Source organism: Dama dama, chromosome 5 (genome assembly GCF_033118175.1).
Source record: "Dama dama isolate Ldn47 chromosome 5, ASM3311817v1, whole genome shotgun sequence".
NCBI lineage: Eukaryota > Metazoa > Chordata > Mammalia > Artiodactyla > Cervidae > Dama > Dama dama.
Genome location: NC_083685.1, coordinates 1,651,399 through 1,678,982, shown reverse-complemented (window position 1 = coordinate 1,678,982; position 27,584 = coordinate 1,651,399). Strand labels below are relative to the sequence as shown.

General features: G+C 58.7%; 1 protein-coding gene and 1 long non-coding RNA gene across 2 annotated transcripts; one reads left to right on the top strand and one right to left on the bottom strand.

Annotated features, from left to right (window-relative positions):
• Nucleotides 1-262: 262 nt before the first annotated feature.
• On the bottom strand, nt 263-27,290 carry UPB1 (beta-ureidopropionase 1). The gene is made up of 10 exons (XM_061141416.1): nt 27,187-27,290; nt 21,277-21,448; nt 20,006-20,093; nt 15,474-15,568; nt 11,180-11,341; nt 9,244-9,413; nt 4,883-4,964; nt 3,617-3,659; nt 2,206-2,360; nt 263-627 (listed from the first exon to the last, which is right to left on the bottom strand). Exons 1-10 carry the CDS (start codon nt 27,288-27,290, stop codon nt 544-546), a joined length of 1,155 nt encoding a protein of 384 aa, XP_060997399.1. The 3' UTR covers nt 263-543.
• Nucleotides 740-4,342, top strand: LOC133056266 (uncharacterized). The gene is made up of 4 exons (XR_009692776.1): nt 740-908; nt 1,235-2,007; nt 2,740-2,908; nt 3,635-4,342. It is a non-coding gene; the product is annotated as an uncharacterized LOC133056266 (long non-coding RNA).
• Nucleotides 27,291-27,584: the final 294 nt, after the last annotated feature.

Below are 27,584 nucleotides of genomic sequence, written 5' to 3'. Positions count from 1 at the left end.
GTTTTCCAGAGAGATCTTCCATCTTTGTTGTAGTACGTGTGATGTTTAGGGGCAGCACATGGGATCTTAGTTCCCCGAGCAGAGGTTGAACCCACCCCCCCACCCCCACACTGGAAGCGTGGAGTCGCAGCCACTGGACCACCGGGCAAGTCCCCCATCTGTCTCGCTTCAAACCAGCCTGCAGAAGCAGCGCCTGGGATGATCTTTTAATTGAATTTCTATAATCCACCCAACAAAGTCTAACCACCTCAAAGTGACCAAAGTGAACAAATTCAGTGGATGTGTTACAGGGCTCTGCAACCCTCACCTCCACCCCGTCCCCACACATTTTCATCCCCCGAGAAGGAAAGCTGGCGCTCGTGTGCCAGCCCGCCTCACCTGACCAACCTCCCCACCCGCCCGGGCCACCTTTAAAACCAGCCTGGACAGCAGCGCCATCGGGAGTCAGCAGGGAGAAGCCGGACACGGCAGAGCCGGGCGCCCTGGCCGACCTGCTGCGGGCAGAGGTGCCCTCCCTGGCGGGCGGGGACTGAGGGCCGGCGGCTACTCTGTCACAATCTTGGGGGTGTAGTCGGGTTTGACAGCTTCCGCAAGTTCCCGAGCGTACATCTCGTATCTGCCGGTCATCTGAAAGCGAAACGCCAGGGACTAGAGTGGTTCCCCTTTCATTCTAAACGCCCTCACTCGCGCACTTCCACCTGCTGCCACTAGAGGGCAGCTGTGGGGCAGAAACGCGACCGGAAGACGGGCTGGAGGCCAGGACGGTCTCAGGCTTGGATTCGGAGACGCCACCCCGCGTGTGACCCTTCGACACCGATTCCGGGGCGGTGGCGAAGATCACTGAGGCCGACGTGACTCACGCCCCCAGTCCCTCCTGCTGGAACACCTCTGTGATCTTCCACCAGAAGGTGTGGCGGGCTCCCAGGCAGAGGGGAGGAGGGCCGTCCTGCCCCCCTGCGCCCCCCACCCCCGACCCGAGAGGGGCTTGACCTGCCGCCGGTCACCGGCAGGAGTGGGCCCCCCGGGATGCACACCCTGGCGGCCTGGCTCCGGAGGGCCGGCGGCTGGGGAGAGGCTGGGGGCGGGGCCGGAAAACCCACCCAGGGCGCTCACACCCCGTCACTCGGTCATTCGCACCGCCCTCCACCACCCCCGCCCCACCGCCCCTTCCCTCCCAAAGCTCTGACAGGAGCTGATGCCCATCATCACAGCCTCCGACGGCTTCCGCTTTCAGAAAGTTACTAATGAGAAGTCATTCGGATTAGTGGCTCCGACTTCCCATTGGTGCGGAATCCTGCATTAATCTAAGCTTCCCGGGAGGACAGAGACAGGAGACCTTCACGTGGGCAGCGCCCTATCGCTCAGAGGAGGATCTGAGGCTCAGGGAAGGTGCCCAAGGACCCATGCTCACAGAAACAGGACTCTCCTCAGGCCTGGAGCCCACGTCTGGCTGGCCCCCGGCACTCCCCGCCCAGGAGTGCTGGGCAGTCATCCCATCGTGACAGTGTGATGTTTATTTGAGTGTGTGATCTGCCAGAAGCAGGTGCGGAGTCAGTGGAAACACCCTGGGAGGCAAACATGGCAACACTCCCTCTGTGTGCCTGATGGGCTGTGCTCAGGGGTGGTGGGGTCCCAGGCCGCAAGCACCCCATTCTAGGAGGCGGGCACTTAGAATCCTTGGAGACCCACCACCTTCCCTACAGGCTATCAGGTCCCCAAGGCCTCGTTTTACAAGCGGGCGCATAAGGCAGGGAGCCAAAGTGGCTCGCGAGGCAGCGGCACCGCCAAGGCCAGAGGCCTATTTCTCTCCTCGACCCACTTCCCTCCATTGTCCGGGCCCAGACTTGGGGCCTGGCCACGGGCAGAGCCAGACACACACATTCATCTTGTGCTAAGTGCAAGTGCCTGGGAAGGAAAAGAGGATTAGCGAGGCCAAGCCACTCTGTTCTCTGGACAAATGAAATTGAGATGAATCTGCTCGAAGGCGCCCAGAATCTAATAAATCAGGTGAGTGGAGAATTTATCGAGGCCTGCTGCCCCGGGCAGTGTTTGACCCCGTGGTTCCCTCCCAGGCCCCAGCCCCCGGCCTTCTGCGCAGCCCAGGGAGGGGGCCACGCGGTTGGCCCTCAGGCCGCCCGGAGCGGTGCAGTCCCAGTGCTGGTAGCAGGCCAGGCCGCATGGAGAAGCAGGAGCCTGGAGACCCACCTTGAAGCCCCAGATGTCGTTCACCTGCCGGCAGAGGTTGAGGTCCAGCTCGGCGACCAGGACCCCGTCCCGGGTGCGGGAGAGCCCGGGGGTGCGGCTGCCGTCCGGGGCCGCCACGTAGCTCGAGCCGTAAAAGTAGCCGAAGTCCCGGTGAGCTGAGGGGCAGCGACCGCAAGGCCCGTGAGCGCGTGCAGATGCTGGTGGTCTCTGCACCGGGGGACGCCAGGACGAGGGTCCCCACACCCTCTCCAGCAGCTGCTGTGGCCCCGAGGACCTGCCTCCCTCGTCAGGCCTGGACGCCTGGACGCCCGGCCGCCAGCTGGAGTCGCCCTCAACGCCCTCACCTCTGCCCCAGGAACCTTTCTATTATTTTTAATTAATTTATTTCTAGGTATTCGGCTGCACTGGGTCTTGGGTGCTGCACATGGGATCTGTTAGCTGCGGCATGCGGGATCTTTAAAACGGAAACTAAAATGCTGTTTTATTGCTATACGTACATATATATATAGTTTGTTTGCTTGTTTTCTTTTTTAGTTGCAGCATGCCAGATCCAGTTCCCTGACCAGGGCTTGAACCCAGATGCCCCGCACCGGGAGTGCGGAGTCCTGACCCCGGGAACCGTCCTACAGGCCTCCCTGGCAGAGGTGTTGGTCCCCGGCTCCAGCATCAGCCACCGCGGCTCAAGCGAGTCGTGTGGCCCCCGGTGAGCTCGGCCCTCCCAGCCACGTCGCCCTCCCCCACTCCGGGCCTCGGGCCCCTCAGTAGTAAAGCAGGGTGCTGGCTGCCCTGAAGGTGTGCAGGGAGCATGCGGGCGCCGCCCGGGGCCGGCCGGACCCCGGTCCTGTGACAGGGAGCCCCGTGGGGCCAGAGGCTCCAGTCTCCCAGGCCTCGAGTGGGGGGATCTGAGCGCTTTCAGGAAATACTGCTGTGGGAGGCACACCTGCTCAGCGCCCCTCTGCTTCCCAGACACCTCCTTGCATTTGGGGGTGGCCCCCTCCCACATTCCAGGCCAGAAAGGAGGGCCCGGGCGTGGCGGATTCCGGCTCTGCCCACAGAGCCAAACGAGCTGTGGGTTCTAGGAACCCGGGGCAGCCATGCTGGGCTCTGGGGGCACTTGGACAGCTAGGGGGTGAGGGGTGTGGTCTGCAGGATGGAATATGCACCCGTTTCAGGGAGGTCACAGACGGCTCCCCCACAGCTTGGCCCATCTCCACCCCAGTCCCTATTCCATCCTCATCTGGGGTGCCAGGGGGTCACAGCCCCAGGGTCCACACGAGGCGGGGAGGGGGGCAGGTGTGCAGACGGTCTGTGGGGTGGGTCCTGCTCGGAGACAGCAGATGGAGAAGGGACAGCCAGGTTCTCCCCCACCCCCCACCCCAAATCAGCCCCACGGAAAGTCACCTGGACATACCTTTCTTGCCATCCCCAGAGGTGAACTCATTTGGGAAGTGCTCCTGGGAAATAAAACCAAGGTAAGACACACTTGGCGCTAGGAGTGAAGAACCCTCCTGCCAATGCCAGAAGACGTTAAGAGATGCGGGCTCGATCCCTGCGTCGGGAAGACCCCCTGGAGGAGGAAATGGCACCCCACTCCAGTGTTCTTGCCTGGAGAATCCCATGGACAGAGGAGCCTGGTGGGCTACAGTCCATGGGGTCACCAAGAGACGTGACGGAAACGACTTAGCATGCACGCACAAGACACACCTCTAGGGGGTGTTGGCGGGACACTCATCAGAGCTGGCTGGGGGTGAGAGACTTAGTTCAGAGCTACAGCGACGTGGACCGGCCTGATGGAACTGGCCCCCCTGAGTCCCAGCCCCCCACCGGCCAGCCGGGCATCTGACGAGCCCCAGGGAAAGACCCGGATTTTGCCTTCAGGAGCTTATCGTCTGCTGTGAGAAGAGAAAGCCATTGCTGAGACTGGTTCCCCGGGGCACGGAGGGCATCTGGGACTTCACAACGCCCAGCCTGGGGGCAGCGCAGACAGCGGGGGGTACCCGCTCTCGATACCTTCCCCAAGACGGTGTGTCCAGCCGGGAGAGGGTGCCACCGCACGCAGGCCGGTTAAAACACCAAGTTTCTCTCCATGGCTGATTCATGTTGATGTATGACAAAACCCACTGCAATGTTGCGAAGTAATTAGCCTCCAACTAATAAAAATAATTGAAAAAAAAAACACACCAAGTTTCTTTCCTGTAGACCCACTTAGGGTTATCTCAGGCTGATCAGATGCTCTGATTAATGTCTGACATCTGATTAGCAAGAATGCGGAAGAGGATTTGTTATGTAATAAATACCGGGTGTTTGTAGTCAAATCTTTCGGTGCCTGAGGTCAAGGTTGGGGGGAGGACAACGGGAAGAAAGCAGGTACTGGGTGGTGGTCATGGGCTGAGAGCCTTTTAAAATGGTTTCAGCTGCAGACAAGACAGGGCTTGGGCAGGGCTAGCTTTCACGGTGACAGGCCCAGCCAGGCTCCCCCTGCCGGGACCCTGGGACGTGGGGCGTGTGTGCCCAGAGGAGCTGCGACCCCGGGGTCCCCACCACGGCCACCGCAACTGCTGCTCCTTCCGCCTGGCTTTTGCTGGGGGCGCGGCTGGGCCTGCTGGTGGCCGGGCAGGTCTCCTGTCCTCATCCCTCTATCCCTTCCCCAACCCCCCCCGAGGCCTCGGGGACTCACCTGGCCCACGCGGTTGATGGCACAGGTGAAGCAGTGGTTGGCGATGGCTGCGTTCCTGGCCTCGATGGGCCACAGGGACTCACTGTGAGACAGGAAGGAGGGGAACCAGCTTGCCGAGCGCCCAGCCTTTGACTCAGCGGACGCTCAGCCCTGAGCTGCGGCCGGGGTGCCATTCTTGCCACAAGGCTCACAGCGCCCGTGGGTGACCCCACACCCACCACCAACAGGCCAGCTCGTCCCCTCTCGGGCCGAAGCAGCCATGTGGAGGGCGGCCGACGCTCCAGCGGCAGCCCTGGGTCAAAGCCTCGCCCTGGGCCTCCCCAGGCAGCGCAGTGGATAAGACTCCGCTCTCCCACTGCAGAGTGTAGGCATTCAATCCCCGGTGGGCGAACTAAGATCCCGCAGGCCATGCGGTGCGGTCAAAAAAAAAATCCTTGCCCTAAGTTTCCTTTTCTGAGGCTTCCCCAGAGGAAGGTTGTGCAGACAAGCATGGGCTCGCGGCTTCTGGAAACATCCGTCCCCTTCTCCAGCAGCTGAAGCGGCTGGCGGGGTGGGGGTGGGGTGCTACCCGGCAGGACCCCCTTCACTGCGGCTTCTGCCTCATTCCCTCCCCCCAGGTGGGGTCAGAAACCCACCCCCCCAGGCTAGTAAACGTCAGAAGGGAGATCCCTACCCTTGTAATACAAATCCTGTCTGACTCTGCCATCCCATGGACTGTAGTCCCCCAGGCTCCTCTGTCCATGGGGTTTCCCAGGCAGGTACTGGGGTGGGTTGCCATTTCCTCCTCCAGGGGAATTTTCCAGACCCGGGGGGGGGGGGGCATTGAACCCTCGGCTGGCGGGTTCTTTACCACTGGAGCTAGCAGGGCTCCCTGTCACGCCGCCTTGCAGAGCCGCCTGTCTCTACAGGGGAGGATTTCAGGCCCGGCAAACAGTAAGCCTGAGAGGAATTCAGGCTGAAGGCGGCATCACCTCCCCTGAGCTGCCCCCCCATTTCCCACTTCTGAACCCCGAGCCTCGAGAGCAGAGGCCCCCGGCCCCGGTTCTCCTACAGCCCAGGACGGGGACATCCCCACGTGGGCTCAGCTGAGCTCCCCGGGGCCAGCGCCTGCGGGGGTGGGGGGACTCGGTGGGAAACTCTGCTCTGGCGGACACCTGTCCGTCTGCAGCCCACCAGCCGAAAAGTGCCACGGAACTCAGTGGGCCTGCTGGCCGCTGACGGTCTGAGGAACAGCGCTGTCGGGGTTCTGGATGCAGAGCTGCGATCCCACTCAGAAACACGGGGTGCCTGGGAGCGCAGGGCCCCGGAGCCTTCCTGTCAGCGTGCACCTGGCTGAAACCGGGGAGTAGGTGGAGGGGTGGGTGGGTGCTTGTCACAAGCCTAATTCTCAGCAGCATTCACAAGTCTGGAGGGGGGATAAAAAAATCCCAGCCTTGATGGAGGGACTAATTTTCCTGCTTTTTTTCTCCCCCCAGCTGCTCAGCTGAGCTGACAAAACTTTCAAGAAAGGATTTTTACAGAAACACGCCCGTCGCTGACATTTTCGGGAATTAAATAGACAGGTGTGGCGCGGGCGCCGCGCAACAGGCCCCTTGTGGTTCTCCAGGGAGGGTGAGGGGGCCAGGACCCAAGCTCCAGCCGGCAGGACACCGAGGCTTTCAGACGAGGCCAGAGGTTCCTGAGAGCCGGGCCGGGCTGCGCGGGCAGGGTGCGCCGGCCCCTGAAATCAGCCACAGTGGGGCAGGGGAAGGGTGGCCCGAGAGGGTGGGAGGGCGGAAATCTCTGACCACTCGGCTGCAGGGCCAGCAGGGTGACTCGGTTCATCAAACCGCACTGTGCCTCTACGGGGTGCTCGGAACTGGGGGACCCTACGTGCGGACACCCTGCCCACTCCCAGGATGCGCACACGTTTGCACGCACGCGCGTGTGTGTGTGGGGTGGAGGGGTGCTGATACAGGAGGAGGGAGATGTCAGAGAAGGGGATGGGTGCTTCTAGAAGCTGCGAGCTGAGGCTGCCGGGCCTCCTGCTTATAAACCCTCAGCGACGGTTCTACAAATAACCCTTCAGGATTTTAAGAAACTCACCCTGCGTCCCACCGTCCTAGTGAACCACCTGTTACACCGCTTTCCACACTCTACGGCCGTCCTCGGCAAGGAGACTCTTGGCAGGGTTCTGACCCCAGCCTGGAAACGCCCTTTCTGCTCACAGGCGGGGGTTACGGAGCTGCGTTAGCCCCGGGACCGGTGGGCCGTAACCGCTGGGGGAGAGGAGCTGGCCCTGACCACTCTCTCCCTTCCAGCTTTTCCCTGTTGTCCATCGCAGGGCCCTGAGCAACGTCAGGCAGGAAGCTTTCCTCTGGTCTCACCAACGTGCCCTCAGGCTAAGGTTTTCAGACTGTAATTATCTGGTCAAGGGTGTAAGGGCTTCCCTGATGGCTCAGTGGGAAAGAATCTGCCTGCAATGCAGGAGATACAGGGGACACGGATTCCAGATTCCGTGGAAGATCCCCTGGAGGAGGAAATGGCAACCCACTCCAGTCTTCTTGACTGGAGAATCCCAGGGACAGAGGAGCCTGGTGGGCTACCACCCACGGGGTCACGAAGAGTCGGACACGGCTGAGCGACGGAGCAGACAGGGGGTGAACGCTGTGGGAGCCCCTCAGACACGGGGCTCCTGAAAGACCCGTCAGCGTTTCAGCCGCCAGCAGAAACACATCCTCCTTGGAGGGCACGAGTGGGTGGGACCACTGCTGTCCAGAAGGAAGATGGACAACTTTTAATAAGCCGAGGACACAAGCCATCATGTGTGTATTACGTTGAGCGGCTTCTGTTTGCTTGATTGGGGCTGATAAAAGCCCAGAAGTGCTCGGTTGGAGAGCTGAGTCCAGGCTACAGCTGTGTCCCTCCCAGCCTGCGAGTGGCTGTGCTCGGGGCGGGGGAGCAGGGGGGGAGGTGGGCACTGGCTTCAGGGACCCCTCTGGGAGCTGCAGCTCGCTGGGTGTGTAACACGTGGCCAGCAGGGAGGCTGCTCCAGGGCGTGGCCCGGGGCGTCTGTCCAGGCTTGCTGGCTGGACGACCAGGAACCACTCTTTCAGGAGACCCCAGACGTGACCGTCTCCTTGTGCCCGATAGCACCCCCCAGACAGACAGGATGGGCCCGTTCTGTGAGGGACTGGCCATGCAGATCAGCGCGCTGAGGGAGGGGGCCCCACGTTCAACAGCAAGTTTGAGGTGAAGTGACAGCCACGTCCCCACGTTTAGAAGACACTCGACGGAAGTTTCGGAAATCTCGTGGCAAGCGAGGGCGAGAGTGACGGGGTGGGCCCCCAGGGGACTGCAGGCTGCCCAGCAGAGCTGCCCCCCTCCAGTGGGGACGGGGACTCCCCTCCCTGCCCCGGCCCCCCGATGACACAGCAGACCCCGGAATGCTCTGGGGGAAGTGAGCTGGGGGGAGAGGCATTCGCACAGATGCCCGGAGCCCTCCTGCTCCTTGATGAGGCAACGCTGGAAACCACCCGTTGCTGGGGAGGGGGAAGCTCTAAAGGGCACTGCTGCTGCTCATGGCAGCCCCGCTGCAACCCCGCGAGCGCTCCGGGGGGCCCTGGAGCCCGCCCCCCTCCCTCCCCAGCCCTGGGACAGCCGCTCTGTCTGCACAGGGATAAGGCAGACACCACGTGGCTGGGTAAACACAGGTGGCAGAGCCCCTTGACTGATCTCTCAAGGACGCTCTCAGCTCGGACCGCTCGTCCGCTCCTTCTCTCCCCGGGGGTCTGCAGACAGGAGGCCAAGGACCCCTCCGTCGTCACCAGCCCCCAGGCGGGACGCCCAGGTGGGACAGGAGGGGAGCCGAAGCTTCTCAGGTCACCCCCGATGCTCCGGGCCCTTAGAAGGGGAGCGTTCCCAAATCCTGCCAGTGGTCCCTGCCTGAGGCCTCGCCATAGCCAAGGACGGTATTTCGCAGCACGGCCCTGCTCTTCAGGGCGGTGTGTCCAAGTCTGGGCAACCCCCAGGGACTGCAGCCCGCCAGCCTCCTCTGACCATGGGGATTCTCCAGGCAAGAATACTGGGGTGGGCTCCCCTGCCCTCTTCCAGGGGGGTGCTCTTCCCGACCCCGGGATCAAACCCGCATCTCCTGCGTCTCCTGCGTCGGCAGGTGGGTTCATGACCACGTAGCCCAATCTGGGGAAACCCCTCAGCTCTTCGAGGGAGGGGCTGTGACGGACGCTTAAGTTGGCGGACCCTACCACTCACCGTCCCGGGGCTCAGGGGTGGTGCAGATCCCTGCCTCTGTTCACCCAACCGGCCTCCGCGCCCCGAAACCCGGCCCCCAGACCCCCGCCGAGCCCCCTGGGCCCAGGGACCTGAGCGCTCCGATGGTGGCGGAGGGGTTGAAGACGATCTCAGCGCCGTTGAGGCTATACATGAGCCAGTTGAGGGGGTGGTGACGCCCGTAGCAGATGTTAACGGCGATCCGCCCGAACCGCGTCTGGAACACGGGGTGGCCCAGGTTTCCCTCCATGTAGTACGTGGACTGGAAGACAGAGGGCCACGGACGGACGCTCGGAGCCGCCACGCTTCCCTTTTCTTAGGCTTGACAGAAAAACGAAACTCACCCATCCTCCCGAAGGGACACTCCTGGTATGACTCTAAACTCCGAAATTTCAGACCACTTAAAATAAACTAAAAATTAAAAAAAGAGCCAAACCTGAAAACCCAGACACAACATGAACAAGCTTACCTGACGGGAAATCACCGCGGCTTGAGCACTTGCCCACAGACCTGCGGTGACACGTCAGAAAGTCCCCAGAGCTACTTCCCGCAGCGTGTCAAGGATAAACTGGGGTGAGGTTTCATCCCAGCACCACTACAGGCCAAGGCCTGTGGTCAGTGCTAACACGAGCTGGTCAACGTCCTCACCAACCATCTGTCCCCGCCCCGGCTGGGGGGGACACGCCATCACGTGTGACCTCACCGGCCAACAAAGGCCCTTCTGAGACTGGAATTCCACTGAGAAGGTGCCCTTCTGCAGAAGCTCCCTGGACACACACTGCCTGGGGTCAAGGATGTCCCCCACGGCCGGCAGGCGGGACACAGTCCTGCCGACTCCGCCAGCCACCTCGGGGTGCCAGCCAGGGTCCCACACAGGTCCTCTCCCTGCCTTCTGCCTCCTCCCGTTAACCTCAAAATTCGCCCGAGCTGGGCAGCAGCCAGGATGCGAGCCCAGCGTGGACACGCGAGCAGATCCTGGTGCGCGGAGACAAGCCCGCCGCTCTCTGCGGGGAGCTCCAGACTCAGCCCAGAGTGAACAGGCCGGGGGCGCGGCGTCCTGCCCCCGCCTCCAGCGGTCCCTGAGGAATGCTGGGCGCTTCTTTCTCCTCGGGGGGCCTCGGCCAGCTCCGCACACCCCTTCATACCTGCCCGACCGGCCTGGGAGCAGCTGGGACCTGCACAGCTGGGGAGGGCGGAGGGTGTCACACCCTGACCAGCTGTACTCACTGCAGATCCAGTTCAGACTCCGGATCTCAGGTGTTAGGTGGGGTCCATTTCCCACCAGCAAACGTCCACCTCCCTCCACCCATGATGGCCGTTAACCAGTTAGGATAGCTAACCACTCAGGCCCTGAGTACGGGCCAAAGCCCCAGCCTACACACCTGTGCACACACGTGCGCCCCGCACGGTCACCTGACACTCGGACGTCGCTGACCCAGACCCCACGGGAGCCATAGACAAGGACCCCCCCAACCCCCGAACGAGGCCTAAGGCCTTGACGGACGAGGAGCTCAGGGCCTGCAGGGCCCCAGTGATCACTTCAGGCTTGTGCACTATCGCTTCTGGTTTTAACTTACGTGCAACTTTTTCTTTTTCCTCTTTCTTTTTTAAATTATGGAAGTGTGATAACACACTGACAGGAGACTTGGAATATAGAGGACAAAGTTACATACAGTTCCCCTACATATTACAATTATTATTTTTTTTAAAGCAAACTAAAATTTTTAGCTGGAGTTTCAATATCAAACTCTCAAAAAACTGAACAGAATGAATATCCAGAAAAGCAGAAGGTCATAGTAGACCTGAAAACATGTTCCTTACTTTCAAGAAGAATTCCAAGAGGCCAAACCCGGTTATATTTTTAAAAATATTAGCACATATAAGAACATAGCCCTCTGTGCTAAAGACGCGTGGGGACTTGCCCGGGACTCCCACCGCATCCCAGTCGCCCGCGTGATGCAGGGTGACGCGGGGAAGCCACACCGCGTGGCAGCCAGGCTGCTCACGGGCCCAGGCGGGGAGGCTCACCTCGTTGAAGTCGCCCACTCTGGGGATGTGGTTCTTCCTCGTCTTGCCCAGGACCGCTCCGGAGCTGGAGATGACCACGGCCGTGTTCCACAGGACGTCCCCGTGGGCCGAGTCTCGCTCCAGGATGGGGGACACCACCACCATGCCATGCTTCCTCGCCAGCTGGAAAAACAGATGAGGCACCACCCTCCTTTGAAATCGCGCCTCGGACATCTTTATAGAAGGATTCGAGGGTCCTCCTAGATAATGTCTGGGTTCTGAGCTCTCCCTACGCTTGTCCTTTTAAAGACCAAATGCCAGCGCTGTTCTGATGCCCAAGCTTAGCTACATGGGAACCGGCATCGTCCTCGGGCACTCCTGGTGGGCGTGGGAGGATGGTGCAGCTGCCGTGGAGAGCAGTAGGGCCATGCCTCCAAAATTAAACCCCGAACGACCACATGACCCCCCAACCCCACTTCTGGATCTCCCCAAAGGCCTGAAATGCGTCCTTTTCCTCTCTCCGCTACAAGTGAGAAGAACAGCTGTTTCTTCATTCCCTTCACCATTTACTACGTGCCACGTTACAAACAGTCGGCCACGGCTCAGCGACCGAACAACGACGACGTCTGTGCCAACAGGTGAAAGACTTTCTCTACTCTTTTTTAGATTTTTTTTTTTCAGGTGGCACGATTCGATGCCATTAGTTTGCATTGCTTGAATATGACATGTTCATATAATCCTTTTTCTCCCAGACATGCTGTAATTCCATCTTTGATTTCTCCTTGATCCAAGATCTAGGAGACAGAGTTTCAGTCTCCCAGTGGCTGCCTTTTTGCATTGCCCTGTGGTGTTGTGGTTTATGCTTTGACGGGTAGTTGCTGGTTGTCTGTAATATTTGCCTGGGATCAGCTGGCCTGCAGAATACTAGCTCCTCAAGCAGGGGCCGAGCCCTGCCCCTGGCAGGGGGAGTGCAGAGTCCTGACCCCTGGACCGTCACGAAAGGCCCGCTCTCCCGATTCTTAAGCATTATACCTTAAAACAGCTCTAGTCAGAATCAAATCACTTGACATTTCCATGAGCCTAGGGTTATATCAGCAGTGTATGGGTTATATCAGGATTTCTGAAATGCTGAACATAGCCCTGGGGACCTTTCTAGTGTGGCTAAGGCTGATTTCCTAATTCTAAAGGGTGCAGAGAGCAAAGTCTTCTGTTTTCCAACCCTGTGACCCCTCAACAAAGATCACAGACCCTGCAGTACAAATAAAATAAAGGCAAGCCTCACGCCACTTCCCACAGACCTTTAGACCCAGAGGCAACAACGAGACAAAATGAAAAAAGCAGATAAGGCGCGTTGACAAGGGTGTGGGGAAACAGGAGCCTTCACAAAACGCCGGCAGGAATATAAGTGATGTTGGGCTCCTCACGGAGGCAAACACAGCCACCACAGGGCTGGCAACTGAGTGGGAGCGTGTGAGTGCACACGCGTGTGCCCGGCAGCGCTGTTCATGACGGCCAAGGGTGGGAGCAACCCACCGTCCAGAGAGCCTGGCATACACACGCAACCCACTCCAGCAAGCTTGCCTGGACAGTCCCATGGAGCCTGGTAGGTCCATGGGGTCACAAAGAGTCGGACACAACTGAGTGCACACATACACGCGATGGAGTATTTTGTCATTTTGTTCAGCTGGTCAGTCGTGTCCACCTCTCTGTGACCCCATGGACTGTAGCCTACTAGACTCCCCTGTCCTTCACTGTCTCCCGGAACTTGCTCAAACTCATGTCCATCGAGTCCGTGATGCCATCCATCCATCTCATCCTCTGCCGCCCCCTTCTCTTCCTGCCTTCAGTCTTTCCCAGCATCAGGGTCTTTTCTGATGAGTCGGCTCTTTGCATCAGGTCGACAGAGTATTGGAGCTTCAGCATCAGTCCTCACGACGAATATTCGGGGTTGATTCCCTTTAGGATGGACTGAATGGAGTGTTATCCAGCCTTAAGAAGGCAGGCAGTCCTGGCCCATGGATGAAGTGGCTGTGGTCTCTGATGCGGATGAAACTGAGGACGTTACTCCAAGTGAAACCAGCCAGAGGCAAAAGGACCAGCACTGCAGACGTGCACTCAGGCGGGGCATCTACAGTAGTCGAATCACAGAGACCACGTGGGACGTCAGGTACCCGCAGCTGGAGGCGGAGGGGAGTTGACACGTAGCTGGAGGGTTTCAGATCTACCAGACGACAGGTTCTGGAGGTCTGTCTCGTAACGCTGTGAACTGACCGGTACACTCAAAAGTGCTTAAGACGCTAAATGACGAGTTTTCTACCACAACCTGTGTGCATATGTGCTCAGTCACGTCACACTCTTCGCGACCGCATGGACTGTAGCCTGCCCCGCTTTTCTGTCCCTGAAAGCACCTAGGCAAGAATACTGGAGTGGGTTGCCATTTCCTCCTCCAGGGGATCTTCCCAACCCAGGGATCCAGCCCTCGTCTCCTGCACGGGCAGGCAGATTTACCACCAAGCCCCCTGGGAAGCCCTTTTAGCACAATAAAAAAAGAAGACAAGGGATTTCTCCGGCAGTCCAGTGGTTAAGACTGCGCTTCCACTGCAGGGGCACGGGTTCAACCTCTGGTTGAGGAACTAAGATTCTACATGCCTCTTGGCGAAGCCAAAAAGAAAAAAAAAGAGGAAAAAAAAAAAAATCATCATATGTCTCAGCTACCCAAAAAAACCCCCAGAAACCCAGAACCCAACCAAACGTAACTCTTGGACACCAGATTCCTTTCGTCTCAAGTAAGAACTACAGGATCTGGGGGGGACCAAGACGAGCAGCCCCAGCCGGTCTTCTGTCCTCAGCTCTTACCGGCCCATTGCTACCCCCAACCTCAGTGAGAGGACAGAGAGATGGCGCGGCAGGACGCCGGGAGCCACGCGGGGCCCTCGACGCGGTCACGGGTCCCCTGGACCAGCGCGTTCCCACCCTCCTCCTGTCCCTTCTCCCTCCCGTCCTGGTTCAGGCTCGCCGTCTGCGAGCACTTCCCACCCCGTCCTCTTCCTCTTCTTGTCCGAGGCACAGAACCCCCCACCTAGTGGTTGGGAGATGTCCCCCTCCAGCCTGAGAAGAGGGCTGTTTGGAATCACGGCTCCGTATTGACAGGATCACTATGATCACAGCACTGCTTCAAAAGCCCCGAAGTTTCCGCAGGAATGAAGGGAGTTTTCCGAGGTGAGAACGAGCATAAGCCACCGTGTGGGACGTCATGGGGGTTTCTGGGGTGACCGCTCCATGAAGACACAGTTCACGGAGCATAAAGTCCATTGTTTCAAAGGGCGCCATTCCGTGGTTTTCAGTACACTCAGAGTTGTGCAACCAACACCACAACCTAACTTTAGAAAGTTTTCAACACCCCAAGCGGAAACCCCGGCCCCGTGAGCATCCCTGCTCATCCCTTCTCCCTGCTTAGCCCCAGGCAGCCATGGACCTGTTCTCCGCCCCGACAGAGCTGCCCTTCCTGGACAACGCACATAAACAGGATCGTGGAACACACATCATGAGGCTTAAATAAAGACAAATGAGGCCCAGTTTCTACACCGAGACGGGCCACACAGAGAAGCTTCCATAACTCAAGTTAACAGCAAGCGGAGGAGCGGGGCTCTGGCCAAGGAGGCAGCCTTGACCCTGGTCCCCAGCTGCCAGGGCCGCCCCTCGCTGGCTGCAGACCCTGCTCTGGGGGGGGGGGGGACGGTCACCCCCAGGCCCCCTCTGTGGGCTGCAGCTCCCTCACTTAAAAAGCCATGAAGGGGAACTTCTCTGGGGGTCCAGTGGGGAAGAATCGGCCTGCCAAGGCGGGGGACACGGGATTGATCCCTGATCGGGGAAGATCCCACCTGCCGCGGAGCAACCAAACCTGCGCACCCCAAAGACCAAGGCCGCGCTCCAGACAACAGTTGGAACCGCCACTGCCGAAGCCGGCACGCCTGGAGCCCGGGGGGCCCAACTCGGGAGGAGCCCCCACTCGCCTCAACGCAGCAAGGGAGGCCTAGCATAGCCATGAATAACACTAATTAATTAATGTCATATTTGAAAAAGCCACAAAGGGCCCTTCTGGCTCTGAAACCGATTTCAAGTGAAATCAGTCTGTTTTTTTTTTTAAAAGGGCAATAAATAGCCTTATCTACTCTTATCTGGCAAAACCAGAGCCAGGCGGGCGCACTCTCCATGGGCAAGGCCCACCCCGGCCGCGGCGGCCGCGCTCTGACCCGCACGCGTCCGGCTGCCCCCAGGGGCTGGCTTGCCAGCTGAAAGCCGGGTAGCGTCCTACCTCCTGACAGAACTTGGTGGTGGGCCCGTCCTCCGCTGACTCAGCAAATTCCGTCCAAGGAAGCTTCTCTCTCGTACAGAAAGCAAAGGGCATCGCTGTGGAGAGGAGAAAGCTCAGAGTCACATCCAAGCGCGGGGCCTCCAAGGGGGCCCCTCGGCCTGGTGGGGGGCGTCTGCCTTCCGAGGCCAACCCCCGGCTGTGGACGACGGGCGGACCCTCCCCTTTTCCGGCTTCTAGGGGTGAGGCCACCCGCCCCGCCTACTGTCTTAGACACACTTGCAGCAGAAATCTAAACAAACACTTGCACACCCAGGCTCACAGCAGCCGAAAGATGGAAACGACCCAAGCGTCCATCAGTGGGTGAAGGGTTTGATGGTGGTCCCCCCGTTCGATGGAATACCATCCTGTAGCCGCTCAGTTGCGTCCGACTCTTTGCGACCCCATGGACTGTAGCCCACCAGCCTCCTCTGTCCATGGGATTCTCCTGGCCAAGAATACTGCGATGGGTGGCCATTTCCTTCTCCAGGGGATCTTCCTGACCCAGGGGTCGAACGCACGTATCCTGCATTGGCGGGCGGATTCTTTACGGCTGAGCCACCTTATTCAGCCTTAAAGAGGCAGGAAATTCTGACACTTGCTCCAACACGGGTGAACCCTGAAGACATTGTGTGCGGTGAAGTAAGGCAGGCAGAGCAGGGACAAGCACTGTGTGGTTCCAGGTACACGGGGCGCCCAGGACAGGCGGGTTCAGAGGCACAGAGCGGGAAGACAGCTGCCGGGGCTGGGGGAGCGGAGAGCGCGGGGCTGATGTTCAAGGGGCTGGAGCATCAGTGTGGGCAGATGAGGAAGTGCCACACGTGGATGGTGGCGATGGTTACGCGACAACGTGAATGCGCTGAATGTTACAGAACTGAGCCCGCAAAAACATGGTTACGATGGTGAACTTTGTTACGTCTATGCTACCGCGATTTCCACCACACACACACACACACAGGGTTTCCCTGACGGCTCAGCGATAAAGAATCCGCCTGCCACGGCAGGAGACACGGGTTCGATTCCTGGGTCAGGAAGATCCCCTTGGAGAAGGAAGTGGCAACCCACTCCAGTGTTCTTGCCTGGAGAATTCCATGGACAGAGGAGCCTGGCGGACTCCAGTCCATGGGGTCGCAGAGTCAGACAAGATTTAGCGACTAAACCGTACGTGAAACAATTCTGTAGAAGGTACAGCCAGAAACGGGTCCCGAGATGCTGGCCGACCTGCAGGTTGCCATGAGCATGGCCGAGGCTCCTTGGAGACAGTGTCTGAGGGTCCCTGAGGACGGCGCCGGGACCCTTCCACGTCAATAGGAATGCTCCTTCTCCCGGGGGCTGAGGCCTCTTCAGGAATGAGGAGAGCCGTTCGTGTAATGACCCCAGCAGAAGTCTGGGACAGGCTGGATGGGCTGAGTGCTCCCTGGGGATGAAAGCGTGATTTCTGCCCTCTCTGGATAGACGACGCCCCACCATCCAGGGCTAACTCAACAGGAAGCTTCATAACTCACTGGTGTTTGTGTGCTTTAAAAAAAAAAAAAAGCAGGGACATACACGTGCGGTAACAATTCAAAGAATGCCAGGGCACCAGATTCTCAATGGAGGTTCCCTCTGTGGGGGTGGGGGGGCTGGCAGGGAGTAGGCACCAGGGAGGCACACACTCCGGCCGAGCGTGCTCCACCGCCTCGGGCACACGCTTCCGCATCCGCCGCTCTGATGGCTTTTTCCTGCGTCCCCAGCGAGCTGGAGCCCCCAGCCACGTGGTCACTGGCTCTTCTGGATTCATCCTCCAGGTAATTTCATCCATACCCTTTGCCTGCTTCCTGCCGAACTGTGAAGTCTTTTCCTTCGTGACTTGGAGCACTGAATTCCTTCTTTGGACCAATTCCATGCAGGGTTGGCCCTCCGTACCTGTGGGTTCCCCCTGCCCCTCACCCTGACTGAGGGTGGAAAATGTTTGGGAAAAAAAAAAATTCCACAACGTTCCGAAAAAGCAGAACTTGAGGTTGCCACACAGAGGCAACTATTTACTTGGCATTTACACAGTGTTAATGCCGCTGGACGTCTCTGAAACCGACTGGCCTGCGGGGAAGGTCTGTGGGAAAGCTGTGGGATGTGGCCGAGGAGGACTTTACCTGGTTGCTGCACGGGTCGTGTGTGGCCTCTTTGGGGGTGATAATTGTCATCAACTGGCGACCACAAATCGGCACCTGCCCTGGGGGCTTGCCCTGGATGATTGTGCCGTGGCAGCTGCTGACCCCCAAAGCCCCTGCAGGAGTTCACTGTCGAGAGCCGAAACGAGGCACTCTGCCCTGGGAAGACTGGCAGGACAGGTCTTCAGAGAGTTAGGTGTTCTCAGAGGCTGATGTTATGAGCCCAGCTCCTGTATGCCCTCATGTCTAGAAAAGCATGAAAATCCTTCATGGTGATGACTGTTCCCCCTGAACAGAAGCCTCACGAGACCAGCAGGAACTTTCTACCAAGGAAACATACACCTGCTTGCATGCACTCCCCCGTGACCAACATCACATGCAGACTGACCTTCCTCCGCCCCCTTCGGAGCAGTCTCTCAGAGCTGTCTGAGGGGTTGTCTGCTGGGCTGCGGTCCTCATACTGCCCCCAATAAAACTTAACTCTCAAGTGGTGCATTTTTTTTTAAGTCATCACAGCTTTTCCCAAACCCGGGCCGTGTGCCCAGCACAGTGCCAGGCCTGATGAGAGGCAGCCTGTCCCGATACCCCTGCGAAGCGAGTGTGACCCCTCATCCCACAGAGCAAGAAGGGGGGCACCAGGCTCCCCAGTCCCTTCCAGTCCCTGGCAGCCTGGGGCGACGGTGGTACCACCACCACCTCGGCCGCCCGGGACGTGGCCCACGGAGGCAGCAAAGTGGGCGGCAGGCTCTGCCAGCAGCAGCCCCAGGGGCCTTGGCAGCAGGCTCAAGACTCCCCAGGCTCCTTGGGTGAAGACGGATGAGCTATTTTAAGGAAGCCAACAAGAACGCTGTTGATAACAAAGAAAGATCCTTAATGACCGCTCACTCGCCGCTTTCAGAGCATTAGGAGACTCAAGGGCCCCAAGAGGATAAAACCTCCCTTTCCAATTTCATTTCAGGTTGCTAAGCTCTCCACATTTCTCCATTTCCATTTTAATGGTTTCTTTTCCTGTTTTCACAACCCCTGTAGTGTAAACAAACTTTCAAAAGCAGCATGGGGAAGGCAGGTTGGGGGAGGCTGGCTGCAAAGTTCTAACCACATTTTCCTAGTCTGAGAGAAAGGGGGTCCCCCATTCACTGAACCAGCATTCCCCGAGGCAGGCTCTGGACCTAGACCCCGCCCTGCCCTCAGGAGATGCCAGCCGAGATGGGGAGCTCAGTGGGAACTTGCTGGGGTGCTCAGTTCTGTGCAGGGGAGTCCCCAGGGCCCCACAAAGGAGGGGGTGTCCACATTAAGCCTTGATGGATGAGCGGGAGTTTTCCAAGAAAGAGAAGTTGGTTAAACCATCCAGTAAATATTTTTAGCATCTGTCATGTACCAAGGATTATTCAAACTGCTAAAGATAAAATGGGGGTAGGAGAAAGAATAAACAGAATGTGATCCATCCATTTAATGGAATATTATGCAGCCATGAAAAGGAAGGACAGTCTGACACTTGCAACAACACAGATGGACCTTGGAAACATGATGCTCAGTGAGACAAGCCAGACACCAAAGGTCAAACACTGCAGGATTCCACCTACACGGGGCCCCGAGAGCAGTCAAATTCATAGAGACAGAAAGTAGAACAGAGATTTTCAGGGATGGGAGAGTTACTGATGAGTTAGTGCAGAGTTTTGGCTGGAGATGACAAAAAAGTCTGGGTCGAGATGGTGATGACAGTGAAAACAACTTTGCGACTATATTTAACATCACTTAATTGTACATTTACCGATAGTAGCAATGTGCGTGTTTTACAATCAACATTTTTTGAATGTTGAAAAACATGGAGGGGGGTGGGGATTGGGATGGGAAAAATTACCACCACCCAGGCACTGACCACATGGAGTTTACAGTCTAACGGAAGAGGCAGACACGCCAAAAGTGTCACCAAGAGTGAGCACACACGTGACCGGAAATGTGAGGAACGGGATGACCTGCTGGGTACCGGTGGCAGAGAGGGAGCACGCCTCTGCTCTCTGCTGGGTGTGTGTCTGTGTGTTTCTGTTCAGTCGCTCAGTCGTGTCCGACTCCTCGCGACCCCATGGACTGGAGCCCGCCAGGCTCCTCTGTCCAGGGATTCTCCCGGCAGGATGCTTTGGGAGAAAGAATTAAAAGGCTCAGAGGAGAGACTGAGGCTTGTGAGAAGGAGGGGGTGCTGGGGTTGCTCGTGCTGCTGACAAAGAACCTCTCGAGGGATGAGAAATGAAAGGAGATTTTTAAGAAATCACGTGGCAGACGCTCTCGGTGACGTGGAGTTAAGACTGCGGTTTTGCAAGCGGCAGAGAAAGTGTCGGAAGAGGGACTTACTCCACGCCTCCTGGAAGCAGATGATGTTGACTCCACACACAGCAGCCACCTCCACGACGGCCTCCATGCGTCTGTGCAGGGCGGTGACCTGGCAAGTCAAACAGTGAGGATGAGAGCCCATCGGGTTCTACTGGTTGAGGCCAACTTTAGTGCTCATTCCCCACCAGGCCCACCGCAGGAAGACGCGCGGGGCGGGAGGTTCCAGGACGCGGGACAGTCCTCCGGCCCGAAGCGTGGCAGTGCAGAGGCCCTGGGGTCTCCCAGGCGCTGGACGCCGCCTTGTTGAGCCTGAGTTTCCCCTGTCTGGAGAACGGGGAGAAGGCTGCTCGCCTTGTGGCGCTGCTGAGACATGAGCTGCTTGCTGAGAGAGGGGCCCACCACACACCAGAGCCCTCCCCCGGGTCACCTGCCCCCTCACCCCTAGCCCTGGGACCCCGGTCACTCAGGACACTCTGCGTCCGCGGCTACGGGGATGCCCAGTCCTGCCAGGTCTGTCCCTGCGTGTCCCTGATCTTCCAAGGACGCCCAGCTGCACCCTCTACCAGAACGTGCTCCCTCCCCGACCTGCCCTGCCCTGCGGGTGTTCTCACGAGTCGCCCACGGCGGGGCCGAGAATCGGGGTACCTGGGGTCCCCCAGCCTTCGTGCACCCCGACAGCGGCACCGTTCCCCACTGGGCTTTCCTGTCCCATGACCCCACGAGCTCCTTGGGAGCGACATCCTCAAATTCTCCGTGTCCTCAGCCCGCCGTCTGGCTCCCAGGAGGTATTTAGAAGTGTTTTTGTTCAGAGACAGAGCAGTGGAACCCGAAGGGGCCAGGCTGAAACCCAGAGACACCGGGTCTCCCCCCACAGGGCCCGCAGATGCTGGGCTGGGAGCGTGTTTCTAGGTGCTGGGGACGTAAGGACCGCATCCCGGCCCCCCCATGACCTCCTGACTGGCCAAGGAGACAGATTTGCAACCCAATGGAGGCTGGGGCGGGTGACTCCTGCCGAGAAGCCAGGCAGAGGCACACGGGCTGGACAGACACGTGTGCTGGCCGGAGCCCAGGAGGCAGGGTTCCAATGGACAGTGCGGGAGCCAAAGGGGTGGCCTCTTCCCTGGCAACTTGAGCTCCATCCCAGGAGCGGGAGGCGGAGAAAGGGGTAGGGGTCCCGGAAGAGAAAGAGAAGAGACATGGCTGGAAGGCAGGGGGGTGACACACCAGGGCAGAGCAGCTAGTCGACCAGCCGGGGACTGGGGTCAAGGCTCTGCAGTCGGGAGAGGCCTAACCTGTTTCACCACGGGGGTGTCCGCGGGGAGCGGGGTTCTGTTCTGAACAAGCCCCACACGCACGGTCCGCAGCCTCCTCTGCTGCTCCGCGGCGGCCTCGAATGCATAGCCCTGCAGCTCGAAGTCCCCTCGGGAGGCGGCCTCAAGAGCCGCGCTGGGCAGGTCGAGCTTCCTAGACGCAGGAAGGCAGAGGGCAGGTGAGCTGAGTGGGTCCGCGGCACATGATGACACTCACAGTCACTCCTCCAGCCAAGAAGGGGTGCGTGTGGGCGTCCTGGCAGGAAGGTGCAGGAGCTGGCCAGGGCCGCGGCCACGTGTGGGAAGCTGGGGCAGGACTGCAGGATGGGGGAACCACCCCACCCCCAGGGCCTGGCGGGTGGAGAACGGGCTTCACCCCGATTCTGGAGCCGGGAGGCAGAGTGGTTAGGCCCCACAGAGGAGGGCAGGGGGGCGGGGCGGCAGGGAACCCAGCCAAGAGGCTGATGTTCGAGCTGCTGAAATCGGCAGTGGGGGGATTAAAGTCTCAGCACAGGCGAGAGGGGATGCAGTCCCCCAAACGTCTGCGGACTGGAGTCTGAGGGCTCCGTGAGCTGGGGGGTGGTCACAGCAGGTTGCAAGGAGACAGGCGAGCGGGAGGCCAGGAGTGATAGCAGGACGGAGGGTCACGAGCGTCTGAGGACCCCTGTCCTGCCGGGACTGCCAGCGGAGAGGGCAGCTCCTGGCCCAGTGCCAGATGGGCGAGGTGGGGCCCAGGCGTCCAGACCAAAGGCTGAAGGGCTCATCCCGGTGTGTGGTTTATTAACAGAGGCAAGTGGATTATTGATAAAACCTCCCACCAAAGTGACCACGGGCCGAATGGCAAACACTGATGCCCGTTATGCCCCCGCCCGGGGGTGGAACCTGCAGGCGAGGGCCCAGGAAGAGCTGACCATCTAGGGGGTGAGAGGGTTACGAAATACCCCGAGAATGCCTCAGAAACTCACCTGACAGCCATTATCTAATAATACTCCTCTCCTCCTTTGAATCCCTTTCTTAACGACGTTTCTTTCAAAATCACAGCCCTGTCAGCCCGACCCCCTGCCACCGCCCCCTTGCCAGGCGCTTTCCCCTTGACGGCTCCCTGACAGCTCAGAGCTGGGTTCCGCCCCTGACAATCAGCCTGCTTTTCAAACTCGTCAGGGCTCCGTGTGCTCCGGCAGGTTAGAAATAGCTGCAAAGCCCACACCTTGCCTCCTGTTGCCGTGGGGGCCTCAGAAGGTCCCCCGCGCCCCAGGAGAAGTCCCCGCTGAGGCCGGGGGCAGGGGCCGGGCGGGCGGGCAGCCCGTCCTCAGCCAGGAGGAAGACATCAGCTGGGAAAGCTCACCGGAGGTCCGCAAGCCCCCAGCTGTAGGCTGGTCCTTGCAGCCTCTGGCCAGCCCGCCCCGCCCCAGCTCCCTGGGGACACCCGGCCCTGAGGCCACCACCTGGAGGCTTTCCCTGCCCTCCTGTTATCCTGGCCTGCCATCACCCCACCCCGCCCCACTTCTTCCTGGAGAACCCACCTGGCCCTCAAGCTGCACCCTCTAACCGTGTCCTATGTCCACCAGGGGCTCGGCTCACGGAGGCGGTGGAGCACCAGACAGCCATGCGGACGGAGCCCAGCCAACGGACCAGGACCTCACATGTGGGCTCTCTGCTGGCCCTCCCTTGGCACCTGCAGCGGGCTCTCTGCCCCTCTGGTAACCAAGGCCCCCACCCTGAGGGCCTCACTTACTAGTCCAGGAAGGACAGCCCATCACTTCCTGTCCTGGCCCCACACACCCCTTTCCAGTGGGGTCAGGCAGGCCTTGCCCAAGGGAGCCCAGTCCCTGCTTCCTTGGCAACCTCTGGCTTCTGGAACTTCTCCTTCCCCTCTAATGGATCCGCATTTTAAATAATTAAACTAAAGCTTTGTTACAAAAGAAACACAGGCTCATGGGGAGGAAAAAAAAAATCAAATGGTGGAGAATGTCAAATGAGTTCCCCTCCCTCCCAGAACCTAGAGACAGCCCCCCTCAACAATGTCTCCTGTTTCTTTCCAACATTTTCCTATTTGTGTGTGTGTGTCACACATACAAAGGTGTCCTTCTGTATGTTCCACTCTTCTGTCTACATGCCTTTTTCACTTAACACACGGTGGACACCACTCCCTGTCTCCTGTGGACCGACCATAGTTCACCATGACAGTTGTTTGAGTCTCTCCTCTCTTGTTTAGGAAGCACCAGCCTTCTGACTGCTAAAGCCATGTGGACTCCCTGAGGTCCCCATCCTTCCAGACCTCCCTGAGGCGCCTGACAGTCTCCCCATTCTGATCTGCCTCCTTGATACTGGCCCTCGGGTCCTGCAACCTCACATCCTTACCTCTGGACTCTCCTACAAAATCTCCGCTTCCTGTGCCCCTTAGACTTCTCCTCTGCACCCACCCCTTCACCTGCAATGACCATCTCTAGGACAAGCCCAAGCCAGGCCTCCCCCAACCCTGACATCCCCTCTCTAGGGTCTCTGTAATGGGCCGTGGGCTGACCTGTGCGCCCCTTCCCCCAGAAAAGATACGCCCAACGTCCTAACAGCCAGAACCCGTGACTGGGAACTTTTTTGGGGAAAAAGGGGTCTTTGCAGACGTCATTAAGGATCTCAAGATAAGATCATCTGGTATTACCTAGGGGAGCCCTAAAAGCCAGTAGTGGGTTTTAAAAGGAAGGTCGAGAGGAGAGACACGGGGAGAAAAGAAGACTGTGAAGACAGAGGCAGAGGCTGGCGTGATGCCGCCACGGGCCAAGGAATACCAGAAGCCACCAGAAACCAGAAAAGGCACAGGAGAACGCTGCCCCGAACCTTTGGAAGACCATGCCCCTGCCAACACCTTGACTTTTGTACTTCTGGTCTTTAGAACAGTGAGGATACATTTCCTTGGTTGAAGCCATGTGGCATTTGGCCATTTGTCACAGCACCCCCACCGTGTCGGCCTGCCCCCCAGCTGCAGCTCATCAGGTGAACCCACACAGGCCACCCAAGGGCCCAAGACCCCTCTGCCAGGCTGGCCGTCGGCACTGCCTGTTGAGACTTCTGGAACCCTTCCTCCTCTCTGCCCCCAGGCACTCTGCCCACTTTAGGCCTCCCCATCATCCACCTGCCCTTTGCAAATGCTCTGAAGGCTCCCAGCACCATCAGGACAATCTCTCCTCCTCTGCAGAGGAGGGGCCCCCAGGATCCACCCCAACTACTCCTGCCTCCTCTCCTGGGAAAGCCCCCACAGTATTCTACTCCCACAGCCCCCAAACGGGCATGTCCCCTGCTGTCTGAGCCTTGGCCCAGAGCACCTGAGCCCCATCCTATCTCCGGACTGACGCCCCCCCCAGTCTCTTTCAGGATGCAGCTGAAGCCTGGCACCCCAGGAGCCCTCCCCACTTGCCCCAACCCCATCCACATAAACCCCTCAGCTCTCCCTGCATACTTTCTTGCAGTGCAGGACAACCATCAAAAGACGGAAAGCCCCTCGAGGGCAGGAACCGTGGCTAACTCATCCTAGTACCTCTAGTGCCTGAGACAAAAATAAACACTCAATAAATGTTTGTTGAATGAATAAATGTTTCTTGGTTCTGGCTGTCTTAAACTGTGCCTTGATGTTCTTTGGGGATTTTATCTGTTTGGCACAGGCAAAGGCCCATTAGCTCACTCACTTAGTAAACACTGGCTAAGCGTCACCTTTGTCTTGGGGGCAGCGAGCACTCATGAGAGAAGTCAGTCTTGCGTGGAGTGAAGGAGGAGTCCAGGGGAGGATTCCATCAGGCCTCCACAGAGGCAGCCATACCCAAGTCAGGCCATGGGAAAAGAAGACTTTTTTTAATATATTTTTTTTACGTGGATCAATTTTTCAAAGTCTTTACTGAATTTGTTACAATATTGCTTCTGTTTTGTGTTTTGGTTTTTTGGCTACTAGGCAAGTGGGATCTTGGGGTCTCCCTAGTGGCTCAGACAGTAAATAATCCACCCACAATGCAGGAAACCCAGCTTGGATCCCTGGGTTGGGAAGATCCCCCAGAGAAGGGAATGGCTACCCACTCCAGTATTTTTGCCTGGAGAATTCCATGGACAGAATTTACAGTCCATGGGGTCGCAAAGAGTCAGGGACGACTGAGTGACTGACCCTTTGACTTTTCGTGCAGGATCTGAGGTCCCTAGCCAGAAACTGACCCGTACCCCCCACACCGGAAGGTGGATTCTTAACCACAGGGCCTCCAGGAGAGTTCCATGAACAGACAAACTTTTAAATGAGTAATTTTCTATCTTCACTTCGCAAACTGTTCATAGCCAAACCCCACCCAGTCACAAGTACAAATGGTTAAAACCCCAGAGTGAAGCTTGGAAGGGTTTAGCACAGAGTGGAACAGAACCGAGAAGAGGGAAAAGTAGAAAGAACGGAAAAGGGGAACCACTGACTCAGTTACGGTGAGCTGAGCCCCAGGAAGAGGCCTGGCGGTCACTGGTAAATGGAATTTGGCTTCCACTCCAATCCTTCCCTGCTCTGGAGAGATCCAAATGTGTACACCGAGTCCTTCTTACAAGGCGGTCCTTTACCCTGAGCTCTGCAACAAGTCCTGGCCTGTCACCGACGCGGGACACTTACTTCTCTTTTCCCAGCACTCTCCCTGACACCCACAAGCTCTGTCTTTTCCCAGGGGAGCTTGCCTGCCTCACCTTTAAACACTCCCTGCCTCAGGGCACCTTCCTTAGGAGCCCCAGTTCTCAGAGGTTTCCCCCATCATGAGCCTTCACAGGTCCCATGGAAGGCGGTAATCCAGCATCAGCCCACTGGAGGGGCCTTGAGGGCCAGCAGTCCCAGGCACCCCTCTTTGGGTATGAAGAGCCCTCTGGACACAGTTCTGTACCAGGCTCACCCCGAAAAGCAGCTGCTCTACCTTCACCATCCACTAGCCGTGAAAACACCTGGGGCTCTGAGGTCCAGCCCCCACCCCTGCCAGAACGCCACATGGGCTGGTGGCTGGGATCCTCTGATCCAATTAACCCCCTCCAGTTTCAGGGGAGCTGACCAGGCGCCTCAAGGTCACTGCCACAAGGTCAGGGAGTGTGTGGTGTGGCTGGATTGGGGGAGCCCACAAACAGGCAAGAAAGTGGAAGGATGTCTGGTCAGGAGTCGCGTAGGGTCAGAGTTTGGATTTCATTCTAAGGGCCGTGCCAATCCCTTGTAGGGTTTTAAGCAGGATATGATTTAAGTCTTCTGGTTACTTTGAGAAAAGTGGACTGAAGAGAAACAGGAGCAGAAGGGCAAGTGTCTTCCAGCCCTGTGCTCCCGGCGTCCAGGAGTGCACTGCCCTTGGAAAGGCCCAGCGATGCACACAGCAGGCTGGGAGTGGAAAACATTTGCTCCGAGCATGGGAGCTAACTCCTGGGACCTGCCAGTGAGAAAGGTCCCTTCGCTCACCAGATTCAGAGGCCTCTCTGTCCCAGGACCCTCCAGAGGCCGGTCACTGCAGGAAGGAGGAGCTGGGGGCAAGACCTCCAGTGGGCCTGATCAGGGCTCTGGCTGGAGGTACAGACCTAGACAGCCAGCCAGAGGACAGGCCTGGTGCTGGGGAAGAAGCGGATCACTGGAAGCTGGAAAGAAAGCTGGGTGGTCACAGTGAAAGCACAAAAGAGTAAAACTGTCCTTTCCCTCCAGGCTTGTAAGGGTCACGCTGGGTTGTGCACCTGAGGCCCCATCTGTAGAACTCAGGGTCTCAGCTCGCCAATCCAGGACTCACCACCGCCCCTGCAGAACCCTTCAGACCCTGAAGCCCCCTGTCTGGTCCCCCAGACCCACACCTGCTGGCCCCAAGGGGCCCCCGACCCCCACCCCAAGCTCCCTGCCTGGCCAGTCTGGACTCCACGCACCTGGTCTCTTTGCCATAGAGAACGCGTTTGACCTCCTGCAGTTCTGCGAGTGGCAGATGTTTTTCCAAGCACCGCTCCAGCGACTCAAACCCGGACCCGGCCATGGCAGAAGTCCACACGTTTGTCCAGACCTAGACTGCCTGCTGCCCTTTGCCCCTGGGAGGAGGAGCAGGAGGAGGCAGTGGCCAGGCTCGCGCAAGCGCCCTGCCCTCTACCCCGGCGCCCTCCGCCCGCGGAGGACTCCTGTGGGACCCCGCCCCCTCTCCTCACGCCCCTGCTGGGCGCAGCCAATCAGCGCCTAGGGCGTCGCGCGTGGCACCGCCCCTCGCCCGTCACGCCTCCTTTGGCACGTGCCGGCCACGCACCCTCCGCGGGAGACTAGATCCACGCGAGACTGG

Excerpts from the sequence above, each read along its gene's own strand:
- UPB1 (XM_061141416.1), bottom strand. The coding sequence starts at position 27,290 with ATGGCCGGGTCCGGGTTTGAGTCGCTGGAGCGGTGCTTGGAAAAACAT. Across the intron at positions 21,449-27,186 it reads CTCTATGGCAAAGAGACCAG|GAAGCTCGACCTGCCCAGCG; the intron begins GTGCGTGGAGTC and ends TCCTGCGTCTAG. Across the intron at positions 2,361-3,616 it reads CTCTGGGGATGGCAAGAAAG|CTCACCGGGACTTCGGCTAC; the intron begins GTATGTCCAGGT and ends GCTGCCCCTCAG.